This window comes from Schistocerca nitens, chromosome 2 (genome assembly GCF_023898315.1).
Source record: "Schistocerca nitens isolate TAMUIC-IGC-003100 chromosome 2, iqSchNite1.1, whole genome shotgun sequence".
NCBI classification, from domain to species: Eukaryota; Metazoa; Arthropoda; class Insecta; order Orthoptera; family Acrididae; genus Schistocerca; species Schistocerca nitens.
The window spans coordinates 1,175,207,531-1,175,234,612 of NC_064615.1; the positions used below are offsets into that span (position 1 = coordinate 1,175,207,531).

The following is a 27,082-nucleotide window of genomic DNA, read 5'->3' on the forward strand; positions in this document are numbered from 1 at the left end:
ACATACTGCCCCATGCACACTCTTCGTTCTCTAATGGACGTCCACCGATGTTTGTCCTTCGGCAGCTAAGAACAGAATAATAGGACGTTGGTTCTATTTTGGACGACGCATTTGGTAATAACATCGCCATAGTTCAAGTTTCTGAATTTACCACACGCATGTTGGAAAGACACAAATGCGACAATAATCCCTTTCCTACATGTCAGTGCTCAAATGAACGCATCGGAGTAGTGATGTGTTGCATATACACTGCAGTTGTGCCCTCAAACATAAATCTTTTGATCGCCCCCTTATACTATATACATCATCCATATGTTTAGTACCACCTGGTATGCACCCAGCACATATACATTCTCAGATTCTTCGCTGGTCCCGTGAAATGCATTGTGAATCCATTTCTAGTAGGGTTAAATTAAAGTTCGTACTGGTTTTGGTCTGCTCTCTCTCTCTCTCTCTCTCTCTCTCTCTCTCTCTGTCTGTGCGTGTGTGTGTGCGTGTGTCTGTGCGTGTTTTCTTTTCGTTGCGTGCCTGATTTCATCATTTAATTCAATTTCCACTTGCGTGTTCTGACGTCACCTATTATTCCACCGAACACTTCGTTACATGTTCAGCAGTTGTTTTGTGAGAGGTATACGGTCAGTTGGTTAGTCATTGCTATCATTATTACTCACGCAGTTCGCTGGTGGCAGTATTAAAATATAAAATTCGGAGTCTGCAATTACTCCTAGTGATAGTTATTATTGCACGTCGTTTTCACCTTTGTTTTTCGTTCATTTTCTGTTTGTTAGTGAGCATTATGTTATTAAAGTTCCATTAATGTATATTTTTATTGTCATATTATGCTAATATTTTAATTTTACATGTACTGTATGCACAAAATACGAGCTGTAGCACCAGTTTTTCACAGATTTAAAAAGACATCATTTTGAGGTATCGAGGTGAACAAACCATGATTTGCGGGCTGCATTCTAAACTGGATCACTCTTCCGCGGTGCATTGTTCGTGCCCTCAGCAGGCCAATTGTACTGGCCAGCTTCATGGCAGCGAGGCGCCGTGTCTCCACTCTCTATTCGTATTAGAACTGAAATTGTGGTGAGCGTTGATTATAGCTCCAGGATAGTATGATGGACAAGAGTTCGTATTTCAGATTCATGATACGTTTCACTGTCTCATTTTCATCAGTGCATCTTCGGGTCTTTGTGATTACGAGGTTCTTTTTTCAGATACAGTTACTCTCGTCGTATAGCCCTTTTACGGTATATTTCACAGAGTCAGATACGAGATTATTTAGTAACCACACCCCAGTGAGTAATTGAGCAATTGACAGTCTTACTTTTGCAAATCTCATTGGAAAGTATGTCATTGTAACATTCATGTCATGATTGGTTTGAACGCTTCGCAGTTACAAATGTTGTTGTTGTTGTTGTGGTCTTCAGTCCTGAGACTGGTTTGATGCAGCTCTCCATGCTACTCTATCCTGTGCAAGCTTCTTCATCTCCCAGTACCTACTGCAACCTACATCCTTCTGAATCTGCTTAGTGTATTGATCTCTTGGTCTCCCTCTACGATTTTTACCCTCCATGCTGCCCTCCAATGCCAAATTTGTGATCCCTTGATGCCTCAAAACATGTCCTACCAACCGATCCCTTCTTCTAGTCAAGTTGTGCCACAAACTTCTCTTCTCCCCAATCCTATTCAATACCTCCTTCTTCAGAAACGCTTTCCTTGCCATTGCCAGTCTACATTTTATGTCCTCTCTACTTCGACCATCATCGGTTATTTTACTCCCTAAATAGCAAAACTCCTTTACTACTTTAAGTATCTCATTTCCTAATCTAATTCCCTCAGCATCACCCGACTTAATTTGACTACAATCCATTATCCTCGTTTTGCTTTTGTTGATGTTCATCTTATATCCTCCTTTCAAGACACTGTCCATTCCGTTCAACAGTTACAAATATCTTTCGTAATAAATCGTAGAGCTCTTTTCAAATTAGAGGCTATCATTAGATATCATTAGATACATTTAAACATTTCAAATGATAAATATTGTGGAAAGTACCGACCTTAAGTTTCATTGATAGGGTCAAAATAATTTATGGCGTTAGTAAATTCATTGTGTACTGCACTGAGTATCAAGGTTGTTCTTGTTTGATGATTAACTCAGATCCATTTCAATTGCTGAAACACATGCAGTTTTGCATAGTGTGCTCCTTCATAAAAGAGTGACTCATATTTGATCCTGTCAGTGTGTATCCTCTTTGCTTACAAGTATTCAGTCATTGTATATGGATATTTATTACCAGTTATATGAATCGATGAGCCGGCCGAAGTGGCCGTGCGGTTAAAGGCGCTGCAGTCTGGAACCGCAAGACCGCTACGGTCGCAGGTTCGAATCCTGCCTCGGGCATGGATGTTTGTGATGTCCTTAGGTTAGTTAGGTTTAACTAGTTCTAAGTTCTAGGGGACTAATGACCTCAGCAGTTGAGTCCCATAATGCTCAGAGCCATTTGAACCATTGAATCGATGACAGAGGATTTACGAACTTACGTATGTCCCCAAAAAATGATACATCTAGGTACGGTACTCGATATGCGTGAGTTGACTCCATTTGTGACTCAGTGACATTGTGCTCAAACGATACTCCTTTCTTGTGTTTCTTGAACGGGGCGATTTTGAATTTGTCTGCGCCAGTTTAAAATGTTATCGAGGTCTACCTAAATACTTCAGCAACTTCATTACAGAAAAGTGCATCATCTCCAAAAACTCTGCTTTTATTCTTCTTATTGTTGTTGTTGTTATGTTTGAGGTCAGTAGTAAACATGAGCAGTAAGGGTCCCAACATACATACGTGGGACACACCTGCATTTCCTCATGCACCTGCTGACGGCTTTAAATCCAGGATAGCATGCTGTATTCTCACTACCAAAAAAGCCTCAGTCCAATTACAAATTTCGTTTAATATCCTATGTGATGTTATTTCCGTTAATAAGCGTTGGTCTAGTGCTAAGTGAAATCACAGTAGGGGCTTCTCCAGTTTACTTACAAGGTAAAGCGTGACCATTATTTGGGGTGACGTGTCAGTCACTTTGAATGAGTCGTGTACTTTGGTGTGGTGCCGGCGTCTGCTGACTGTTGTACGTGTGTTGTGGACAGCCGCCCCCACGGACGCCTGGAGGCGGCAGCTGGACGTGAACGTGCTGGGCCTGAGCATCTGCACCAGGGAGGCCGTGCAGGACATGCTGAGGAGGGGCGTCGACGACGGCTTCATCATCCACATCAGCAGGTGGGTTCTCTGACAGCGCGTCGCCACTTAACAGGCACGTAGAGGACTGCACGTACCAATTAACTATTACGTTTCTTTTGGAAGGGACACTACGTAGAATACCTATTAAAGTAAGTCTTACTGAGACATACCTTCGAAGCAGATAATACATTCCACGCTGCATCCTATTAAGTGTTTGTTTAGGAAGGAAACATGAACACAGAAACCAGTTTTTACCAGTCATCTCGTTTTAGGATAGCAATGTGAAAACTGTTCATTTTATATGCTGTTAAAGTTTAAGCTATCTTAAAGAAAATTAATATTATTCGTGCGTTGTCAGTGAAATAGGCGTCCGCAAGAGCCATCTCGTGACTAAAAATTTCAGGACTGGACTAATCAGAACGGAGAAGAGTTAAGATGGTCGTTTTAAAGATTCAACTTTTTCACTTAGCCTTCCCCCACTTCACTAGAAAGCACAGAACGTTAGCGAAACTGTCAGGAAAGTCCTACGTTGGGATGTTGTTCGATTCGCGCGGTGCATTCACACCTTCTTTGGGCTTGGTGAGCCATGAGAGACCCATTCTACACTCTCGTTTTCCCGTAGCTTCTTGCTGGCAACACCAAGTGTGCTGAGCTCTCCTGACTGAACCACTGTGCTGTTCCTGCCCACTGCTGCCAACACCACACACTCCGCCTCCTGCAGTAATGGCGGGTCAGCCTCTCGTGACAACCGATGTTCAGTTCCTGACTGCATACCGGTATCCAGATACTTTCGGTCAAGTTCGGTAGTAAGGAAACGGAAGAAGTATGTTGAGATTTCCCTCCAGCTTTGAGAAAGCAATTGTTTGAGACCACTTGAGAGGAGAAATTTCACATCCAGGTTTTACTTTACTTCCATTATACAGTTGGAGAAACTCTACGAATCGGGGAAGAAAGGTAATTGATCAATTGAAATCAAAGTGGTACAAACACGAAGATATATTAACATTGTGTAAAAACGAATCTCGAATGAAGAGGAAACCCACGTGATGTTGATTTTATATGTCTCCATCAGGGAATTTTAACATGCAAAACAAAGCAAAAAAGTGAGGACAAAAAGGCTGGTTCATAGAAGATGTACGATTGAAGACGACTATTTTTTTTATTACTGTAGACAATGAAAATCTGTTGTGGACTCAAAGATCGCATCATAACTACCACTTTTGTCAACAGCTGTACACTTCAGTATGTATTTTGTATAGGAGTGCTGTTAATGAAGTTTGATACTGTGAACAGTATGGTTATATTCCGACTGAGGCGACTTTAATCTACGATTTGGTTTTCTGTAAGCAGAAGCTATAATCGCATCTCGGCTCGCGACGAATACCATGCGCAGGTGCTGCTAATAACGTATTGTTAAGTAGTTCCCCAGTGCGTAATGTCACTTGCGCGCAGCCTTTGTCTTGATTGCTTCGGAAAGTTCCACCGCAGCCGATCCATGTGGCTGCCGTGCCTCGTTAATAGCTCCGCCTGACACGGTGTCGCTGCCACCGATGATGCTGGTGTCTCCCAAGACAACTGCCTGGCTGCGCGATATGGGTGAATCCAGAAGACCTCTACGGAATTTCCACTTAGGTAATAAGTGACGGCTCTTCTTAAATATCTTAAAGGTAATTCCCTCTACAGAGAGAAAAGACCTTATAGTTGCCTGTTGCAGTAGCAGCAAAACTGCAGTCTCTGCGACTCTGTCGCAAATGGTACTGTCAAAGATCAGCATGAAGGAAAGGACCGTCGGCCTTAACGGAAAACTGTTGAACAGTTTAAGCTTTACTGGGGTGCTTCGGGGTCTACAGCCGAGTATTTTTTTCTTTATTTTCATTTTATGCACAATGTTTTAACGCCGACCCAATCGTCGTGTTTAGGTGCTACTAGTTTTACTGGTATGTGTGGACTCTAGATATTGTTGGCCTCTCACAGCTGTTTGTAGCCGAGTTCAACTCTTGGTGGCTACTACGCCCTTTGTTGTTCATTTGTTTTTCAGAGATCCCGTTCCGTGCAGCCGTGGAAGTGAAAAAATTGTTTATTTGTTTACCTTCCGGCAGCTAACGGTCATTTAACCAGCTGAACGTATCTGAGACACATAGTTCAACCCATACATAGATGACAGAAGTGATACAAATACAACATTAACGATTAACAACACAAGTTAATACTTAAAACGAAGTAATATGAGCATTAGATATACAACTGTTCAGAGCCTACATTAAAATGAATATACATATAAAATAAATATTAACAGTTAACATAGTTCCCAGTGCTATGTTACTGTTACACAGATATCTTGGCAGCTTATAACAATCTGAAAACCTCTTTTTTATATGAGCATTACTCAAAGAAAATAGAATGTTTGCACTCATAGGTACCTCCGCTTTCAGACGGTATAATTGTTGTAAAAAAGATTGGCTATGTCTCTCATAGTTTGCACATGTGGAGACAACGTGATTAATGTCACTTTGTATGGTGTTATTACAGTCTCAGACCAGTGTCGGAGTAACTGCAGTGCGTAATAAAATGAAACACTTGCACCCCTTGTTTTGATGTTATTTTATTATATGGCAACCATTTTTGGTGATTCAACAGATCATACTCAGACCTCAGCTGATGCTGAAGGGCTGAACTTCGATCATATCAGCAGCCAACGTCTATTAACTGGCGTCGGTAAAATATTGTAGCATTGATGTTGTCTAACACAATGAAATAAAGGCCTTGAAAAAGTGAAGGGAGTTGACATATTTCAAAGCTCTTAGTATGGCTACAGCTTCCGCAGAAAAGAAGTCGAAGTTTCCTGTGTCTGTTCGAACATTTTTGAGACCGTATTTGTGGAAAAAGGCACATCCCGCATTTTCTCCCTAACTTAATTTGGGGCCATCAGAATATAAGTGTGCAACCAGTCCGGCCTTTTCTGGTCATTCTGTCACCATAGATGAGTGAATTTTCCGTTGGTGACAGGCTTTCTAAATGTATAAACACTTCATGAGACACGACTGAATGATGGTGCGTGCAAATAGGAAGTGATCTTGTGCTGAGGTTTTTTGTTGGCAGGTGACCCCATGTTCTATAGCTAATCACTAGAGCCGGGGGAGGCTGGCGGAGAGTCGCTATTCCGCCAAATAGTCAAGGGCCTCCAGTTTGGAACGCAAAGGATGATTTAAAAAGGACATCCTGTTGGGTAGAAATTGGTCCACCAGCAATTTCCTTCTGTTATGTAAAAGCATTTCACAGGCTTCAACTAACAGGGTGTTGTATAAGGCAGAGACCATAGTGACTAAGCAGTGACGAATACATCTAAACTCAAATTTGTCCAATTTTCTGAGAATGTCCTTTCGCCCAATATGGAACACCACACTACTGTACTTAAGTCTTATTCGAAGTAAGGTTTTATAGGACGTTAATAAATGGGTTGGATGAGATCTCCAAACTCGGGAGACTGATTGGACAATATTTAATGCTTTTTTGTAGTCTCTGTTGCAATCAAAATTGTACAGAATTCTTTTGGAACTTGGATTACCAAAGAAGTATCTTAGACTTATAGAAGCGAGTTTGAAAAACACGAAAGGTAGAATAGGGAAATTGGAGTCAGAAGAATTTGTAATAAAGAACGGACTTTAGCAGGGAGATGCCCTGTCTCCGCTACTTTTTAATTTAGTTCTAGAATATATTGTACGAATGGCAGCAGATAATTCAGAGGGTGTGGAGTTAAATGGAAATATTAAGATATTAAGGTATGCAGATGATCTAAGCATCATTAGCGATAGGAAAGAATCTGTAACAGCAAATGCGAATGCGTTAATCAAGCCTAGTGAAGATGTAGGTCTAAGGATAAGTGAAGACAAAAGTAAATACCTGGTTACTACTAGAATGCCAACAGCAGTAGATCAGGAAATGTTAAGAGTTGGAGACAGGCAGTTTGAAAAAGTGAACACATTTAAGTATCTAGGCGTGGACATCACTTCGAGAAATGAGATTGAAGCAGAACTGCAGAAGAAATTAAGGGTGGGAAATGCGTGCTACTTCTCACTGAATAGATTATTTTCATCACCGATATTGTCTAGGAATTTAAAGATTAGAGTATACAGAACTGTTATTCTACCAGTTATGCTGTATGGATGTGAGACTTGGTCTCTCACTGTGCAAAATGAAAAGCCGTTTAGAGTATTTGAAAACAAAATTTTGAGGAAAATTTTTGGAGCAAAAAAGGATGAAGTTAGCGAAGAGTGGCGAAAACTGCATAACGAAGAGGTTCGTGGACTCTATTCAATCCCTGACGTAGGCTGCGATGGGCGGGGCACGTAGCTCTAATGGATGAGGGCAGGGCAGCGCGCAGAGTACTGGTAGGGCACCTAGAGGGAAAACGTCCTGTGGGGAGACCGAGGCGTAGATGGGAGGACAATGTGGAGGCTGATTTGAGAAGCCTATGTATTGAAGGTGAATGGAAGGAAATAGCCCAAGACAGGACAGATGGCGAAAATACGTTGCTGCAGTAATGGACTCTCGAGTCCGGCATGACCAGTGAGTAAGTAAGTAAGTAAGTAAGTTTTTGCAGTCTCTTAGTGCATGTGAGGGACGCATGACAACCGGGAATCAATTAGACGACGCCCAATAGTAGAGCCTGCGATGACACTGAGTAACATTCAGAGTCTAGGATAATTCTGTCGGGAATCTGTGGAAATCAACGCTTGGAAAATACAACGAAAGGTGACTCACCAGTGGGTGCTTTTGTAACGTGCACTCTCAGCCAGCTGTTCACACGGATCGTGGCACAGAAAAATACAGCTTTAAGGTCTGTAAAAGAAGTGGAGCGAGAAATAATCACATACTGTCTGCATACTGAAGTATTTTAGTCGACGTGGGAAGAGCTTTTCCATAGCCATGGCGTACGCAGCATATGACGAAGTACTGATAATTGCTCCTTGTTAAATTCGAGTTGAGACAGTGCGATGGGCCATCAGTTAATCAAGCAACGTGATGAAAATATTCATGTCAAAAACCATTTCTTCTGACATACCTAGCGCTCCATTTGTGGAGCAAAATATCTACGTTTACATTGTCATGTGCTCCCTCGATATCCACAAACATAGCTGTGGTCAATTGTGCCTTTTCCCTTTTCAATCCAAATTAGGAAGTAGCCCAGAGATTGTGCTATTCCAGCCGTCACTCCAATTGTTGTTTAACTAATCGTTCCAAAGTCTTCCCAATGCAAGAGGAAAGAGCAACGGGTCGGTACGAAGTTGGCTCAGAAATATCATTGCCTCTTTTCAGGACTGGGACTGTTATGTGTGTTCTTCAGTCTTTGCCAGGATCTTTAGGGCCCCCAAGTTGATTGTGTATATGCAAGAGGAGGAATATTGCATGTTGTAACACCATACCATAGCATAGTGAACATTATCAAATGCCTGGAGAGCTGCCTGTGGCTGAGTGAATTGCCGTCTTCAGTTCCACGAAAGTAAAAGGAGAAACAAGGCATTCATCATCGTAGTGGTGGACAAGTGGATATGTACGCAGTCGAGGACGCAATGAAGCAAGAGAAATTCTACCAGCGAATTGTTCTAGCCAAGGTGCTTCCATCGTAGGAGTGTAGCCAGATAGTTTGGTCCTGAATTTGTTGATTTTGTGTCATAATTCAGTACTACTACTACTACTATCCCTACTACTACTACTAATACTTTCTTTCGCTAATCTACAGCAAAAATTTAACCACGTTACCTTCTTTCCGCATATAAGGTTTTACTTAACTGATGTATTTATTTTTTTATATTCCAGAAAATTATGAAGAGTTAATTCATTGCGATAAGCACTTACTGAAAGATGGCATCGTTCTACTGTTTGAGAGAAGGTAGGGTTCCGCCAAATGGGAGAGGGATTCCTGTCAAGACTAGTCTTCCCCCCCCCCCCCAATCGTCTTTACGGCTCGTTCTTGAGTTCGTGTGTGGCACACATGGGGCCAAGATGCTGGGGCCCATTCTTCCTTCCCAAGCTGCATTTCTTTCCCTGTGCTGCTCCCTCTGTGTGCCCCCTTCTTCCTCTCTGCCTTCCACTCTGTGTTCATACTTACGTCGATCTGGCTACCCACCTGGTTTTTTGTATTACTTACGGTTTTTGTTCCTCTTGTTTTTGTAGTTGATCTCCTCTTTACGGCGTTTTGTGGTATCCCTTTGGGGTTTCACTTCTAAATTTTCTCTCTTTACTGCGACCCATTTGGGAAAGAACTCCCTCTGTAGGAACTAAGGTGTAGATCCTTCTCATACCTCCTGCCCCTCTTCCTTCCCCACCCTAGCCACCACCCAAAGCCTGGCTTGGTCATCAGCATGTGTAGCCAGGATGTGTGGTGGGGCTGTTCAGTACCCATCTGGCTGAGCTCGCAGACAACACAGGAATCACACTTCTGATACATTAGCTGTTGCCTGCCTGTGCAAGCTTTTGTTCCTGGAGCATCAGAACTCCTGTCAATGGGGCCACCGAGCCAGACAGTTCTGAATGTAGCTGGTTGGCTCCCACAGGGAGAGCCCACAGCCGCTGTTTAGGCTGGGTGGTGTCAGAGCACATGCTTTTGAATATGAAATTCTTTAAGCTTCAAAAAAACTGCTCGTAGCTGTATGGCAATCTCTTCAGTTCTACGTGGATCATTTAATGCTGATTCTTCTGGCTGTGCAGCCCTTCCTTCACTGGCTACACTCTGGGAGGAGGGCCGCGCGGTATTAGCAGAGCGGTTTGGGGCGCTGCAGTCGTGGACTCTGCGGCTGGTCCCGGCGGGGGTTCGAGTCCTCCTCTGGCATGGGTGTGTGTGTTTGTCCTTAGGATAATTTAGGTTAAGTAGTGTGTAAGCTTAAGGGCTGATGGCCTTAGCAGTTAAGTCCCGTACGATTTCACACACATCTGAACATTTTTGGGAGGAGGACCATATACGCTGGCTTGGGGTGAACACCTTCCCCATTACCTGCTCTGCACTAGGACTGATGGGGCACTGTCGCCACCACCAACCCTCCCCCCAGGGGGGCTCGCCGCTCTTTGGCAAGATCGTGCTTGGTTACTGCGGGTTCCAGCGTTTGTAGCGTCTCTCCCCTTCCGTGCTGCACCTCTGTCCACTTGCTGTTCTTTCCCCTCTCCCTTGGGCAACGTGCTTGGGTTGTTTTCCGGAATATGTTCCGCATTTTCAGTGGCTGACATCAGAACAGTCTCACCACTCTTTCCCATTTCTTTTTTCTTTCTTCGTTCATCGTCTCCTGTACTTCCACCGCTTCAGCGTTTGAGGTTCCTCTTTTTCTTCTTCCTCCTTGTGTTCTCTTGAAGGGTGGGCCATGTACCTGTTGCATAACAGGTAACATGGTAACGCGTAATTCCCAGCCCCAGATCGACAGGTAGGGTTCACACATACCGCTGATATGGCAAGCCCAGGCGAGGGGGTGATTGCCTGAGCTTTGGGAGGTGTGACCTGTGATGTGAACAATCACCTAAGGTGGGTGAGCCACCCTCTGAGATGGGGTCCAGCAGTTGGAAACAGCATCCCATCGAAAATGCTGGTAGTCATAGGGGATTTTCCTACAATTCCTCTTCGTAGTCAGTGTCTACCAAACGGAATGATTCATATACCCTCCCAGCTGCACCACAGTTGCTCGCGCTTTCATACTGAAGATGGTCAGTCCTTTGAAATGGTAAATCCATCTCATATTCAGAAAGTACTGATGCAGTTGCCGCCCTGTGAAAGCCTGCTCCCATTTATGCAATGCCCCTTTGCGTTTCGATAGTACTGATTCCCAAGCTCAACTGCTAACTGCTTCACTTCTCCATGGCTATTCTGTTGACGTCGAGGCCCACAGAACTCTGAATTCTTCCCATGGTGTTATTTGCACTAGGCTGCCCGATGGTCTCATTGAGGCAGAAATCCTAACTTACCTCTCTGGTCAGGTTGTCACTGCAGTCCATTGTGTGATGAAAACGTAGATGCATCCTTAGGGCCCACGCGCATTCTTTTTCTAAGTTTTGATATTGGTGCTTCTGTCCAAGATAAAAGTAGGCTATGAAGTTATCACTGTGTGACTGTACATTCCGAACGCGATGCGCTGCTACCAGTGTCATCGTTTCAACATGTCTCGGATGTTTTGTCGACACCTGATAAATGTGTAACCTGTGGTAGGGATGGCGATTGTGGGGGCGATTGTCCGCCTCCTCGCCTCTCTGTCAACTGCAATGGCGGCTATGCCGCCTTCTCTCGAGACTGTTCCATGTATCTCGATGAGTGGGCTGTCCAGGAGATCTGGGCAAAAGAAAAAGTTCCTCCTTACCTGGTCGCTCGCAAGTTATCGGCTAGTCGCAAACCCTGGCACTTACAGTACTGTTCTTGCTACGTCTCGCTCCATGAAGGACATGGCCATGCAGATGTGTGACCTCAAATTCAGCTCTGAGGTTGTGAAATTGCCTCAGTGTCAAGGCAGCACCGCCGTGCCCTCGTACAGCTGTGCAACAAGCCATGGGGCGAAGTCACCAACTACACAAGCGGCAGGCCGGGAAGGACAGAAGGAATACTACAGAAGGAATACTCCCATGAAGACTTCCTACATCCCTCGAGCCAACCAACACCTGAGTTTTTCTCTGCTATCCGGAAAAGCTCGACGAAGCCCAACAAAGGCGAACAGTCTCCTCTTAGGTGGTGTGACCACGTGATAGCCTCGCCTAGCTGAACTTCGTGTGCCAGTGCGCAACGCCAACCTTTTTTCTGCCATGGGCTCCGAAGATCGACAGAGGGAGAATGCCGACAGTTCTATAGATCTCATGGAGCGAGATCCTCCAGCATTTGCGCCTTGTAGCAGTGAGTCTTCGAATGCTGGCATTCAGCATCCACCGAGGTGACACCGTCATTTTTTGCCTCTTCCACTTTCATTGTTATGACTCTCCTCCAGTGGAACGTTTTTTGGCTTTCGTTAAAACAAAGGGGATTCACAGCTGCCCTTAGAACCGAAGCTTTGAGGGAACAAAATTGCGTCCTCTCGACCGCTTTGAGCTCTCGCATTCTTCCCAGTCCGTTATGACCTTCCCATCCGCTCTCTTCATTTTCCCCCAAAAGGAAGGCATTCCATCTCATGGGGAAGTTAAGCTGCTCATAAGGGATGATGTTCATAGTCAACCCATATCTCTGACTACCCACCTTCAATCTGTTGCAGTTCGCCTCTTCCTTCCTCACTTGGCCTTTCCCCTTTGTACCGTTACACCCCTCCATCGTTCGAGATCACCAGGGCAAACTTACTCCAGCTTGTTGGGCAGCCACTTCACACCTTTCTGCAGCTTGGTGGCTTTAATGCACATAATCGCCTTTGGGTTTCTCCCAGAACCTGTCCAAGAGGTGCCATCTTGGTTGACTTTCTCAGTCAACTTAACCTCCTCTTCCTTAACACAGGAGCACCCACGCTCCTTCCAGACTCCACGCACACCTGTTCCGATTTGGACCTACACTTCTGCATTGCCCAGCTTGCCCATCGTCTCGAGCGCTCCGCTCTGTCTGACACATACTGATGTGCTATCCACTTGCTGGTTCCTAACCCAGCTACGTGCACAGCCAAAAGGCAGCTTACTCAGACTGATTAGAAGGTTCACTCCTCTCTGGCGACCTCGGTCGAACATCTCCCCAGTTATGACGACCAGTTAGAATATTTTTATGGACATTATCTTTGTCACCGCAAAACGTTCCATTCTCGCGCTTTCTCTTTACCACGCCGTATTCCGGTCCCTTGGTGGACTGAGGCGTGATGCTACGATATTCGCGCGCAGAAACGTGCTCTCCGCGTTTTTATCCATCACCCTACGAGAGCAAAGAGCATTCGTTAAAAGCAGTTGCATGTACAGTGTCGTTGCATTCTTTTGGACAGCAAAAAAGTTAGCTGGATTTCATTCACTAGTTCTTTTAACAGTCCCACTCTCTCATCCGTTGTGTGGCCCTACCACCAATGGCACCCTGGGACCAACATCCATTCCCCAATTCCCAGCCTGACGGTAGCAGCCGATGTCATCATAAATCTGTTGCTGCCATTTTGCGGAGATTTCGAACTACTACTACTGTCACCCAGCCTTCCTCCATCGGAATCGAGCAGAGGCGGCTCGGGCGATACCCTTCCTGTCTCAGACTTGTGGGTGCTACAATGTCTCCTTCACTATGAGGTTGCTAGATCATGGTCTCTCCTCATCCCGATCCTGCACCCCAGGGCCAGACGATGTTCACATTCAGATGCTGCAGCACCTTTTTCTTGTGGCCAAGCACTACGTGCTTCATACATGCAACCGCATCTGGGCAGTGGGCACGTTTCGAGACGCTGGCCTGAAGCCACTGTGATATCCACACTTAAGTCCATTAAGGACAAACACTTTCGTTCCAGTTACAGCTCCATTTCTGTCACCAGCTGTGCTTGCAGTGTGATAGAACATGTGATTCATGCTTGACTGATATGGTGGCTCAAGCTTCGCAATTTACTAACCACTGCACAATGTGAATTTCGAGTGTGCCGTTCTGCAGTTGACGATTCCATCACTTCGTCCGCCTATGTCATGAATGGTTTTCTGCAGAAATCCCAGACTGTGGTCGTGTTTTTCGATTTGGAGAAAGCCTACGACACATGCTGGAGGAGTGGTGGGGATTCTGTGGCCGCCTGCCTCGTTTCCTTCAGGAATTTTTAAAAGAACAAGCATTCAAGATATGTGTGGGTTCTGACTTGGTGGGTAGCATTATCCAGGAAAGTGGAGTGCCTCAGTGTTCCGTCCTGAGCATAGCCCCCTTCGCTATCACAATTAACCCTGTTATAACCTGTCTCCAGCTGGGACTCTCTGTCTGCCTTTTTGTCGACGGATTTTGGGATCTGTTGCAGTTCTCCACGGACCTGGCTCATTGAGCGGCGTCTTAATCGATGTCTCTATCGTCTTTATTCATGGCTCATTGGCACTGGCTTTCGTTTCTCCACTGACGAAACCGTTTGTATGAATTAGTGGCGGAGCAATTGGTTTCTTCCGCTGTCCTTACATCTTGGGCCATTTGCTCTTCCGGTTGTTGAACCTACGAAATTACTGGGGCTCATGCTCAATAGTAGACTTGCTTAGTCCTCCCACGTGTCTTACCTGACAGTCCACAGTACGAGGCCCCTCAACGTCCTACGTGTTCTGAGTGGTACTTCCTGGGTAGCAGATCGAACCACCCTCCTCCATTTGTACCAATCCTTGTCGATTCGAAACTAGACTGCGGGTGTTTCGTTTATGCATCTTCACGTCCGTCCCTTTTACGCCCTCTCAATACCGTACACCATTGTGGCATCTGTTTGGCAACTGGCGCCTTTTACACTAGCCCAGTTGAGGGTCTGCATGCAGAAGCTGCTGAACTACCGCTGTCCTGCTCCAGTGACTTTCTCCTTCAGTAGATAGGCATGTCATTCGTCTGCCATGAGTGGCCTCCATCCTATGCCTTCTTCTTCGACGATTCCTTTGATCGCCAGTGTGGGGCACGTCTCTCTTCCCTGTTACCTCCTGGAGCTCGCTTTCATCTCTTGCTCCAACAGCTTAACTTCACACTACCTGTAACTTTCCTGGCGGGTGTAAATTTTCACCATTTGACTTCATGAGGCGACCCGTGCTTAATTTGGACTTCATTCGCTTCTTTAGGACACTACTCCAGCCACGCTTTTTTGCCTTCAGTTTCACGACCTTCGAACAAACTTCATGATAGTTCCTTTGTGTACACTGATGGCTCTCGGACTGTCGGTGTGCCTTCGTCATTGGTACCGATAGTTTTCGTTATCAGCTTCCAGAACACTGCTCAGTATTTAGAGCAAAACTCTTCGACCTGTATCAGGCCACACAATACATCCAGCGATACAGGCTTTTCAATTGCGTCATCCGCTCCAACTCTCTCAGTGCCCTTCAAAGTCTCTGTGTGCTGTACACCGTGCATACCTCAGTGCGACGGGTCCAGGAATGCTGTCACTTGCTCGCTCTTGATGGAGCCACTGATTCTTATCTGGGTTCCTAGTCACATAGGTCTGCCAGGAAACGAGTCCGCTGACGCTGCTGCCAAGGCTGCACTCCGCGTCCCTCAGCCAGCTAGTTCTCACATTCCTTCTGATGAGCCTTGTGTTGCTGTCTGTCAGCAGGTGGCGTCACTTTAGTGTCACCACTTGTCCTCCCTTCATGGGGACAAGTTCTTGGTTGTTAAGCCTCTCAGCCGTCTCGCCATGCGATCATTTAGCTAGGTTGCGTATCGGCTACTGTCTTCTTTGCCATCGCCATTTGGTGCTCCTCCACGAACTTGTACTCATTGTGCTTAACCTCTGAAGGTCCGTCATATCCTGATGGAATGACCTTTTTTAACCGCTTCCGTTCTCGTCTGTGTTTGGCATATGAGTTGTCGGCCGTTTTAGCGAAGGACGCGCGGGCTGTCGACCTCGTTTTACTTTTTATCCGTGGTAACAAAATGGCGAAGGCCATTTAATTTTCAATTCGTGACCGTTTCTCTATGGCGTATTTTATTGACCTTTCTCCAAGTCCCTGTTTACACACTACTGCTACACCACGAAGATGACGTGCTACAGATACGAAATTTAACCGAGGGGAAGAAGATGCTGTGATATGCACCTAAAACGTGCTGACATGAGGAAAGTTTCCAACCGATTTCTCATACACAAACAGCAGTTGACCGGCGTTGCCTGGTGAAACGTTGTTGTCATGCCTCGTGTAAGGAGGAGAAATGCGTACCATCACGTTTCCGACTTTGATAAAGGTCGGATTGTAGCCTTCGCGATTGAGGTTTATCGTATCGCGACATTGCTGCTCGCGTTGGTCGAGACCCAATGACTGTTAGCAGAATATGGAATCGGTGGGTTCAGGAGGGTAATACGGAACGCCGTGCTGGATCCCAACGGCCTCGTATCACTAGCAGTCGAGATGAAAGGCACCTTATCCGCTATGGCTGTAACGGATCGTGCAGCCACGTCTCGATCCCTGACTCAACAGGTGGGGACGTTTGCAAGACAACAACCATCTGCACGAACAGTTCGACGACGTTTGCAGCAGCATGGACTATCAGTTCGGTGACCGTGGCTGCGGTTACCCTTGACGCTGCAGCACAGACAGGAGTACCTGCGATGGTGTACTCAACGACGAAGCTGGGTGTACGAATGGCAAAGGGTCATTTTTTCGGATGAAACCAGGTTCTGTTTACAGCATTATGATGGTCGCATCCGTGTTTGGTGACATCGCGATGAACGCACATTGGAAACGTGTATTCGTCATCGCCATACTGGCGTATCACCCGGCGTGATGGTATGGGGTGCCATTGGTTACACGTCTCGGTCACCTCTTGTTCGCATTGACTTTGAACAGTGGAAGTTACATTTCAGATGTGTTTCGACCCGTGGGTCTCCCTTCATTCGTTCCCTGTGAAACCCTACATTTCAGCAGGATAATCCACGACCGCATGTTGCAGGTCCTGTACGGGCCTTTCTGGAGACAGAAAATGTTCGTCTGCTGACCTGGACAGCATATTCTCCAGATCTCTCATCAATTGAAAACGTCTGGACAATGGTGGCAGAGCAACTCGCTCGTCACAATACGCCAGTCACTACTCCTGATGAACTGTGGTATCATGTTGAAGCTGCATGGGCAGTCAGACTGTGTTGCGCTAAAAAATATTGTGTCAGTTTATTGTTGATCAGAATAAGCACACGCCATCCAAGGTCTGTTTGACTCAATGCCAAGGCGTATCAAGATCGTTATTACGGCCAGAGGTGGTTGTTCTGGGTACTGATTTCTCAAGATCTTTTTTTTTTCTTTTTTTGTCATCAGTCTACTGACTTGTTTGATGCGGCCCGCCACGAATTCCTTTCCTGTGCTAACCTCTTCATCTCAGAGTAGCACTTGCAACCTACGTCCTCAATTATTTGCACCCAAATTGCGTGAAAATGTAATCACATGTCAGTTCTAGTATAATATACTTGTCCAATGAATACCCGTTTATTGTCTGCATTTCATCTTGGTGTAGCAATTTTAAAGGCCGGTAGTTTAGTTGTCTTCTCTTCTGTCTGGTCCGGACGCGTGTCCGTCAGAAAAAGGAAATTTGTAAGACTGGATGTCATGAACAGATATATATATATTATGACTTTTGAACACTATTAAGGTAAATACATTGTTTGTTCTCCATCAAAATCTTTCATTTGCTAACAATGCCTATCAGTAGTTAGTGCCGCCAGTAGTCAGAATCTTTTATTCAACTGGCAGTATATCGCGCTCGCTGTATTGCAGTAGTTTGAGTAACGAAGATTTTTGTGAGGTAAGTGATTCATGTAAGGTATAGGTTATTGTTAGTCAGGGCCATTCTTTTGTAGGGATTATTGAAAGTCAGACTGTGTTGCGCTAAAAAAATAATGTGTCAGTTTATTGTTGATCAGAATAAGTAAAGAGGGAAATGTCTGAGTACGTTCAGTTTTGCTCAGCTGTTTGAAAATCAAATAACGTAAGAGGTTTACCAGCACAGTCATTTTTAATTTTTCTAAGGGGATGTTTCAACATGATTCTAAGTTATCGCAATGTAACATGTGATTATAGTTCCCTATCTATGTTTCATGTCATTTTAATAGAAAAAAACACTGTTGAAGACACAGTAGATAGTTTCTGTGTATTTCTAGCACATCATGTGTCTAATGTAATGTCGAAAGACGTAAGCATTTTTTTTTCTTTTTTTACTTATTATGTTGTTCACTAGCCCACTATGCTCTGTACTTAGAATAGAATGCAATATCAGCTATTATGCAACTTACGTGAGCACATTATGAAGCTATGTTTTGTACATTCTTATGTGCATTGCTCAGTGAAATAAGCAGGCATATCAATATATGTCCACACTGCTTTTTGTGTCACGAAAGGCATGTCTTGGACCATAACACTAGGTATTTCTTTTTTCTTTTCAGCATTGGGGGCCACCTTCCGCCGTTTGCCAGTGATGGAGCTATGTATAGCGCCAGCAAGCACGCGGTGAGGGTACTCCTTGAAGGACTGAGAAAGGACCTGGTCGCCAGAAAGAGCAAAATTCGTGTCGGGGTGAGTAGAGATGCTTTATAGTAATTGGGATGAAGGATTTATTGTGAGTCAACCGATTCTTCTGGGCTTTAGTCTTCGTTTTGAAATGTCCATAAATAATTACTGCATGGCTCTGCTACTGATAGATTGAACAGGATGCAATCAGTTTTTTCTTTAATTATTTACATTTTCTGTGAAGTTTCCTGTACTTATATGAATACTATAACAGTGGCATGATTGAGAGTTCATAAAGTTTTGTCTGTTAACCTATCGTGGCAGTTTATTATTCCCATAGTTTCAATAAAACAGCGTTATGACTCCGATTGCAAAGGCGGGAGACAGTTTTACTGTCGTGCTGCTATGCGACTTACAAGGTCTTCTGCCTGTACTTGTAAAACAGCCAATACCTAGAGCACCTAGCACTCGAGAAAGAACTGGAATTGGCTGCTGACTGGCTCAATTTAACGTCACTCACAAAGTTATTTTAATCGAAGTACTTATTTGTACATTGCTGCACCTTTACTGATAAGTTGAGGAAACCCACAATGAAATAATTGTGAATACTTCTCTTTCCACAGTGTGTTTCTCCTGGGCTCGTGAGGACTGAAATCCTTGACGGAAAGAAAAGTGGTCTTCAGAAATATTCGACAAATTTAACTGTCTGGAATCTGAAGACATCGCAGAAGCTGTTGTTTACATGCTGTCACAACATCCACGTGTGCAGGTAGGCTCTCTGCTGTCTTGTCATTCCCACTGCCTGACCCTCAAAATCTCCTTATCACGTAAATAAAGCTAATACTTAACTGGAAAAATTTGCCAGTTAGGTAGTTGAGTGATTGTTGAGAAAGTCACTAAAAACAGTGAAAAAGAAAAATATACTATGTCTGCAATTTACTAGTCGCTCATCACGTAAAATCTTATGTTTCAGGTGCACGACATCATCATTCGTCCCACTTGCGACGCCTTCTGAACGATAAATTGCCATGAACAACTATATGATCATTTCATGATCCACAAACGTGTACCAACCTGTTCACATTTTGTAAAACTTGTGTAATACAAATGTTACTAAGAATCTTGCCATTCAAATTGTGTTATCCAGACATTACTTATTTCCCATCCTGACACCTTCACACCAGCAAGTACAATTCCTTATCTCCGCGTTCAAGGGTTCCCCTTATCAGTTCGAAAACAACTTACACACAACACTGAATAGTGAAGATTCGTGCTGTACAGATTGCTCAGTCTATGACTAAATACACTCCTGGAAATTGAAATAAGAACACCGTGAATTCATTGTCCTAGGAAGGGGAAACTTTATTGACACATTCCTGGGGTCAGATACATCACATGATCACACTGACAGAACCACAGGCACATAGACACAGGCAACAGAGCATGCACAATGTCGGCACTAGTACAGTGTATATCCACCTTTCGCAGCAATGCAGGCTGCTATTCTCCCATGGAGACGATCGTAGAGATGCTGGATGTAGTCCTGTGGAACGGCTTGCCATGCCATTTCCACCTGGCGCCTCAGTTGGACCAGCGTTCGTGCTGGACGTGCAGACCGCGTGAGACGACGCTTCATCCAGTCCCAAACATGCTCAATGGGGGACAGATCCGGAGATCTTGCTGGCCAGGGTAGTTGACTTACACCTTCTAGAGCACGTTGGGTGGCACGGGATACATGCGGACGTGCATTGTCCTGTTGGAACAGCAAGTTCCCTTGCCGGTCTAGGAATGGTAGAACGATGGGTTCGATGACGGTTTGGATGTACCGTGCACTATTCAGTGTCCCCTCGACGATCACCAGTGGTGTACGGCCAGTGTAGGAGATCGCTCCCCACACCATGATGCCGGGTGTTGGCCCTGTGTGCCTCGGTCGTATGCAGTCCTGATTGTGGCGCTCACCTGCACGGCGCCAAACACGCATACGACCAACATTGGCACCAAGGCAGAAGCGACTCTCATCGCTGAAGACGACACGTCTCCATTCGTCCCTCCATTCACGCCTGTCGCGACACCACTGGAGGCGGGCTGCACGATGTTGGGGCGTGAGCGGAAGACGGCCTAACGGTGTGCGGGACCGTAGCCCAGCTTCATGGAGACGGTTGCGAATGGTCCTCGCCGATACCCCAGGAGCAACAGTGTCCCTAATTTGCTGGGAAGTAGCGGTGCGGTCCCCTACGGCACTGCGTAGGATCCTACGGTCTTGGCGTGCATCCGTGCGTCGCTGCGGTCCGGTCCCAGGTCGACGGGCACGTGCACCTTCCGCCGACCACTGGCGACAACATCGATGTACTGTGGAGACCTCACGGCCCACGTGTTGAGCAATTCGGCGGTACGTCCACCCGGCCTCCCGCATGGCCACTATACGCCCTCGCTCAAAGTCCGTCAACGGCACATACGGTTCACGTCCACGCTGTCGCGGCATGCTACCAGTGTTAAAGACTGCGATGGAGCTCCGTATGCCACGGCAAACTGGCTGACACTGACGGCGGCGGTGCACAAATGCTGCGCAGCTAGCGCCATTCGACGGCCAACACCGCGGTTCCTGGTGTGTCCGCTGTGCCGTGCGTGTGATCATTGCTTGTACAGCTCACTCGCAGTGTCCGGAGCAAGTATGGTGGGTCTGACACACCGGTGTCAATGTGTTCTTTTTTCCATTTCCAGGAGTGTATTTTTTACGCTATCGTTTATTCCATCAATATAGTATAGAAAGCTACTTCGGTAGTTTGAAAAGGAGGGGAGATCTCGGCTGAAGTAAAGTAGTGAGGGTGATCGTTAGTCATGAAAGTAGCTCACTCGGTAAGAAGGTGCTGGATAATCCAAAGCTCCGTGTTCGACTCCTGATATGACCCACCATTTTAACTCAGATTGTATTTTGAAAATTACACATCATCAATATTTTATTGCTAATGGACAAAGAGGAATAGAAGAATGAAAAATGAGACTTATTGCAATAAGTGTTGTGGAAGAAGTAATGTCTCATTCACAAAAGAGATTCTAAACTGAAATAATTTTTGACTCTTTAATTGGAAACTTAGCCACCAAAGCAAAATATAATACAATAAAATCCCACAACAACACTAAAAGGCACTCCGAAACACAACAAACTGTTGTCCCCATGAATAATTTCAAGAGTGCTTCCACATTTCACACTGCAGACTAATCACACTGGTATTTTATTGAATACTTCAAATTATGAAACATACAAAAATTCCAGTTAGTGATGTAAAGAAATATCAATCACTTAAACATGAAAATTAATGTTCTGTGATGTAAAATGCCTGTAAATATCCATGCTCCTCGAGAATATTGTACCAATAAAACAACAAAAACAATCAGGAAGTACTAAAGTTTTGTACACCACTAGAGGAGAACCGTAAAGCTATATGAACAATCACGATGTTAAATGGCTTCCTGCACGATAATGAATGAATGATGAGATAAATTATTCAGTACATTAAGGAAGATCAAAGTTCACTTCTGATACGAACTGGAAAAGAAAACTGAGTAGTAGAACAGTGACCTGGAGACACGATACATTATATTACAAGGGTAAGATGGGAATTTATAATCCAGACTTGAAACTGCATAACATTTCCAGGAGCAGAGGTGATTTCTGACGATGATTTATGTGTTATGAAATGGAGGTATAAACTGAATAAATCGAAAATAGTAGGAAATTAAACAGTTGGAACCTGGATAAAATGAAACAATGAAAGCGTTATACTATAAACGATAGTTACACAGCACTGAAATAGGGGAAAGAAGTACAACCGATGAGTTGGAAACTTTAATAGATAAAATAGTGAAGGCAGCAGGGTGAAATCAAGGCAAAAAAGACTAGGCACAGAATCAATCCATACATAATTTTCACGGATATTAGAGATTTAATAGACGAATAGAGAAAATGTAAAATTGTGTCAAACGGAATGTGTAATGGGAGCCATAGATGTTTAAGAGTTTGGAATCGATAGGTGAAAAATTAAAATGCAGGAATGGATAGAGGAGAAGTGTAGAGTTGTGGTAGTTTATTAGTAATGCCTTGGCGTTCCACTATTAAAACCACACACACACACCAATATTAATCCACAGATAATTTTTCGTAATAATATTTTTTTATTCGTGCTGCAGTGTGCCTGTTGCCCAGCGTGTGTCTTTGGAATAATATGGATTACTCGAAATTATGTTTTAATGGACATACTTGGATTTTCCTATAGTTAATATAAGAGATTTCTAGTAATGTCGCATTTACTAACAACACTGCAAGATTTGCTTTATAATAAAACAGTTTCATTCCATTTGGAAGGGCTGCTAGTCGGAAAACCGGATCACCCACACGTTTTAAAAGTATGATGGTTGGGATCTTGTTTCTCATTGGTCTGTAGAGAAAGTGGGATGGCGGGGACTGTTTGGCGCTTAAACTATTATCAACTTTTACCTACAACGGCACCCACAGATATCCTCTGGTGAGCGTGTAGGTTTCTGTGAGTTAAGAGTGGATTGGCTCCTGCCTGAATGATTGACTCTCTTTCGTGCCGGCGCCAGTGTTCACAACCATACCCTACACCCTATAGGCCTACGTCAGTGGCTGAGGGATGGGCTATCGTGCAAGCGATATGCTTTGTGCTGGGGCTGTTCCAGATTCTGCACACCTCTCTAGAGGTATATTTTGTGGCAGTGTGGTACACATACAGTATCTTTGTTTTGAGGCTTCAGATTTTACTATGACTTCACCAATCTTGTTATGTAATTGTGGCTTAACAATGATACATAAATAGGGGCTATGTTCATTGCGCTTGGCTGAGAGGATCAAGACGTGAAGCGTCGTTGAGAACAGTGGGGTGGATCTTCAGTAGGTGGGTAAAACACAATAAATGTGGAAAATCTGAGAAAAAATATGAAAACGGGTAAAAAATACATAAATTTGGTGATAATGTGGAAAATGTGGGAAATTTTGGAATAATGAGAATACTTACATATCTGATTAGATGTGGTCTGTCCTGGTGTCACGCATGAGGTAATAATAAATTGTTACAAACAAATAGCCATAGCATAGGACTCAAGTAGTGTGACTTGAAGTAATTTGTCATGAATTTACAGACAGTCTGATATTCTCTGTACGTGCTCAGATGCAAAGTGAATCTCTCCCACTTATAAAAGATCTCTCACAATTACAAAAGATCATGACAGGGAAAAGAAGCTTGATTCTCATTGGCCCAAAGCGGAAGGGGGGATGGGGAGAGGAGAGGAGGGAAGATAAGGTGTTGGAGGGAAGTATCAGAGGGTTCCCAAATGTCACCATGACCAATTCTCGATGGCTACCCAGGGGGGAGGAAATGAGGGTGTCGCCCAAATGGGTAACCTGATGCTGGATGTATACCACGATCCTGAGTGTAATAGAATCCTTGTCTCGAAACAGCAGTGCTATCCTACTAGACCAGCAAGGTGTCTAGTGCGTGTACAGATGTAGCAGAATTTATGAAGGAGTTTTTAAAAGAATCTAGGTCTACAGAAATTCAAAGGGAGTTGCTAGTGGATATCTGGAGTGGCAGCAGATATCAATCAGATCGCAGTACTGTGAGCGAATCCTGCAAAATTTGGCGAAAGCGAATAAAATAGAATTATAGCATTATGGCTACTGAATTTTTCGCCACAGGCACAGAACGAACGTTGTTGTTCTATATGACTGAGGAACTGGTAGCTACATCTGGGGACATCTGCTTGAGTTCCCTATAGTGTGTCGAACATCTGCATGGAAAAGACAGCACCCAGGAAACATGTCGCCATGATGAGAGGACGCGCAGCTGCTACGGCTTATGCGTGACACAAGGCGCTCGCATAGCTTATGTAACTGTCGACAGAATTTTTTACTGTATGGCGAAGGATTGGGGAATGGTAGTCACCATGTTCCTGATGAAACTTTAAGCTAAATAGTGTCTTCATGCGGGATCGACCAGTGGCACAGCGTTCTGAGGTCCCATTATGTAACAAAAATTTGGCAAGGAATCAGCACGGAATGCGAGAGTACATAGTTCGGCCAGCAGCGGCCGCACACGACCTTGACGGCGAGATGCAGCCACGGCTGCGGGGATTGTAGGCCGAACAGCCAGTGCACCAGCCAGTGCACCAGCACAATTAGCAGTCTTTGGAAAAGGGCGGCGCGAAGTAGCCTTAACGTGGGTTGTCGTGAAACAAATCAAGAAAGCGCGTGAAACGGTAGATGTGGCCAATGCAAGGGGTGTGCCGGAGACGCTGACGAAATAGAAGTGTCTGGAGGCTGTGATGTGTTCAGAATCGCGAGGCTGTTTGCAGAGCAAACACCAATGACACAGAAAACAGTAAATAATAAAGGTTCAATGAGTCAGCTTGTTTGAGATTTACGGTTTAAAAATCACGTGTTTCAACTGGCAAGAACGAAAATATTTACAAAGAATGAATGAGAAAATTAGCACAAGCAGGAAAAACAGGTAAGGTAGTGCCAATAATAGAAAGTGTATTTAAGTTTGTGTTCGAGAAAGATTCCGAAAACGAACATCAGCTAGTGTTAGATAATGAGCTAATTTAGCTTTGAGAAGGGTCAGCCTCCGACGTAAAAATTTTGGATGCTATAATAAAAATATCCAAGACTGTTCATCATTAAGTGACATTAGTTCTCCAATTCTGGATGAATTAGCAGATAACACATTCCTGATAATTCCTATGCTCAGTGTAAGTCTGTTGGTTGGCATCGATTTTTTAAAATGTGTATCGTTGTGAGGTCAATTGTTAATTATGTTCAGTGAAAATATATATTGAAGGAATGGCAGTAGTGGTATCATTTTTATCACAAAAGTGAGCCAGTTAAGGGAACTCCTGAATATAATAGAACGGCCAAAAATAATCACGAAAAATAACTGCAAAATGTAAAGTTCAATGTCTTGAGAGTTCAAAGAGCAGCAGAAGAGCTCTGTGGACATTATAGTACTGAAATCATATTGTGGAAAGATGAAAGTGAGAGAGAGAAACTGAGTAGAGTGGACGATAAGTTGTCCTAGTAGGGAAAAAAGTGTAGGGTGCCTCTCACTGTTCGAGAAACTTCATAGCAGTGCAACTGTGTGTACTTCAGCTATCTGGAGCCATTCTAACCTTCTGGTCCTGGTCTCTTCTGTGGTCTATTACCTGTCTTTTGATCACAGAAATGGAAAGAATTTCTCAATGTGTCATCGATCTACATTTTAGATCAAAGTAAGAAAAAAGGCTGATGCGAGTCAATTCCGTGAACTAAAGATTGGAACCCAAAAAACTTCAACGAAACTTACCACGAAGGACATATGGAATGAAGAGTTATCTCGGAATGCCAAAGTACAGAATGATATAACTGGCTATCCCAGTAAACGAGTAGCGTAAACACCGGAACTGAATGAATGAGTAAGTGCTTAGGTTAAGTCATTGAAAGTTTTGTAATAGCGTAAGAAAGTGTGAACGCTGAAGTATGAGGCGGTGTTGCTAAGGTGAACACAATGTAATTGTTTTCAATTTAGTGATAAAAATGCTACAGATATCTAATACAGTATGAAGCAAAGTATATAACAAAAGTTGGGCTTGATAATGGGCCAGGCGAAATTAAACAGCTTAACAATAACCAATGTGAGTTGGACTGATGTGCCTTGAGCACCAGAGTAGAGAAAAATTTGCAAGTTAAAAGAAGTAGACCTCCTGAGTTAACATATATGTTAACAAAGACTGAGCAGCCATGACTGCCACCATAAGAATAAATAAGCTAAAACAGGATATATATATTTAGAAATACAAGGGAAAGAAGAGTTATATGGTCAGAAAGGTGTGTTGTGCAGCAGTTAGGACAACCGTAATATACCTTAACAAATATTGCTTATGGTAACGAAATGCATGAATTTATGTGTGTGAATATATGGATGATGTACAGAAAAGCTTCCAACATTTTGCAGGTGTGGAGTAAATTCAGCATTAAGGCCCAGCTTACCAAATAAGTTTAGATAAGTTATTTGATTCAAGGTTGGCGCTAAACGGTGAAGGTTTAAGACGATAGGAGGCGGTCTGACACCATGGCGAAACAAATTTAGACATTGTTATGGCCAATGCTGGGAAAGAGACCCAACAAGTAGGGATTGGCATGGACCATGTCAGAAGGTGGGAAAGAGATGGGGGGCCTTAGTTTGATGCAGCAGTCGGCGTTTTCCTCCTGTATCCGCTCAATATAACGGACCTCAAACTGGACAAAAAGACTCCATTCCCAATTATGTACACAAAGTGGTAATGTGTATGAGAAAGTGAATAGAAGTGAATTGTAGAAGTCAAAAGTGAAATTTGATTGTGGTGGATCGTAGAGAATTCAACGTATTTATAAAGCAATGTTCAGAGTTTGTCTTCAGGTATGTGAGTCGTAGAGAGTCAAATAATTACAGACGAAGCTAATATTTGATAAACTGTAGTGTATGACGTCACTACCTCCAAGGATTATGAGCAGTCGGATGACACACCATTGTTAGGAGAGAAATGGCTTAAAAGTTGATCAGGACGAACGTGCGCTGAGGGTTGCTCCTCCTCGACTGCACAATGAGCTCTGCTAATGCACGTACTGTGCTAATAACGTCATCTAAGTAAAGTCTGTCGGGCAGTGAAGTCAAGAATGTGTTCGAAGTACATTTCTGCAGGTGACCAGCTGCTGAAAGTAAATGAGACAAACTTATGGCGTGTGCGACGCGTCAC

At 44.1% G+C, this 27,082-nt stretch overlaps 1 protein-coding gene across 7 annotated transcripts in view; it reads left to right on the plus strand.

The window, feature by feature from the left end:
- LOC126237512 (farnesol dehydrogenase-like) overlaps window positions 1-27,082 on the plus strand; it is a 269,788-nt gene that overhangs the window by 117,694 nt on the left and 125,012 nt on the right. For 2 of the 7 annotated variants that reach the window (XM_049947673.1, XM_049947672.1), the window contains exons 3-6: window positions 3,157-3,286; window positions 18,235-18,364; window positions 18,922-19,067; window positions 19,272-19,408. The exons of 3 other annotated variants lie outside the window; for them this stretch is intronic. In XM_049947673.1, the coding sequence (XP_049803630.1) occupies window positions 3,157-3,286; window positions 18,235-18,364; window positions 18,922-19,067; window positions 19,272-19,320 (455 nt within the window). In that variant the 3' untranslated portion in view covers window positions 19,321-19,408. Of the gene's footprint in view, window positions 1-3,156; window positions 3,287-18,234; window positions 18,365-18,921; window positions 19,068-19,271; window positions 19,409-27,082 lie in introns of those variants that run through there. 2 more of the 7 variants (XM_049947680.1, XM_049947676.1) reach the window with 2 other exon arrangements.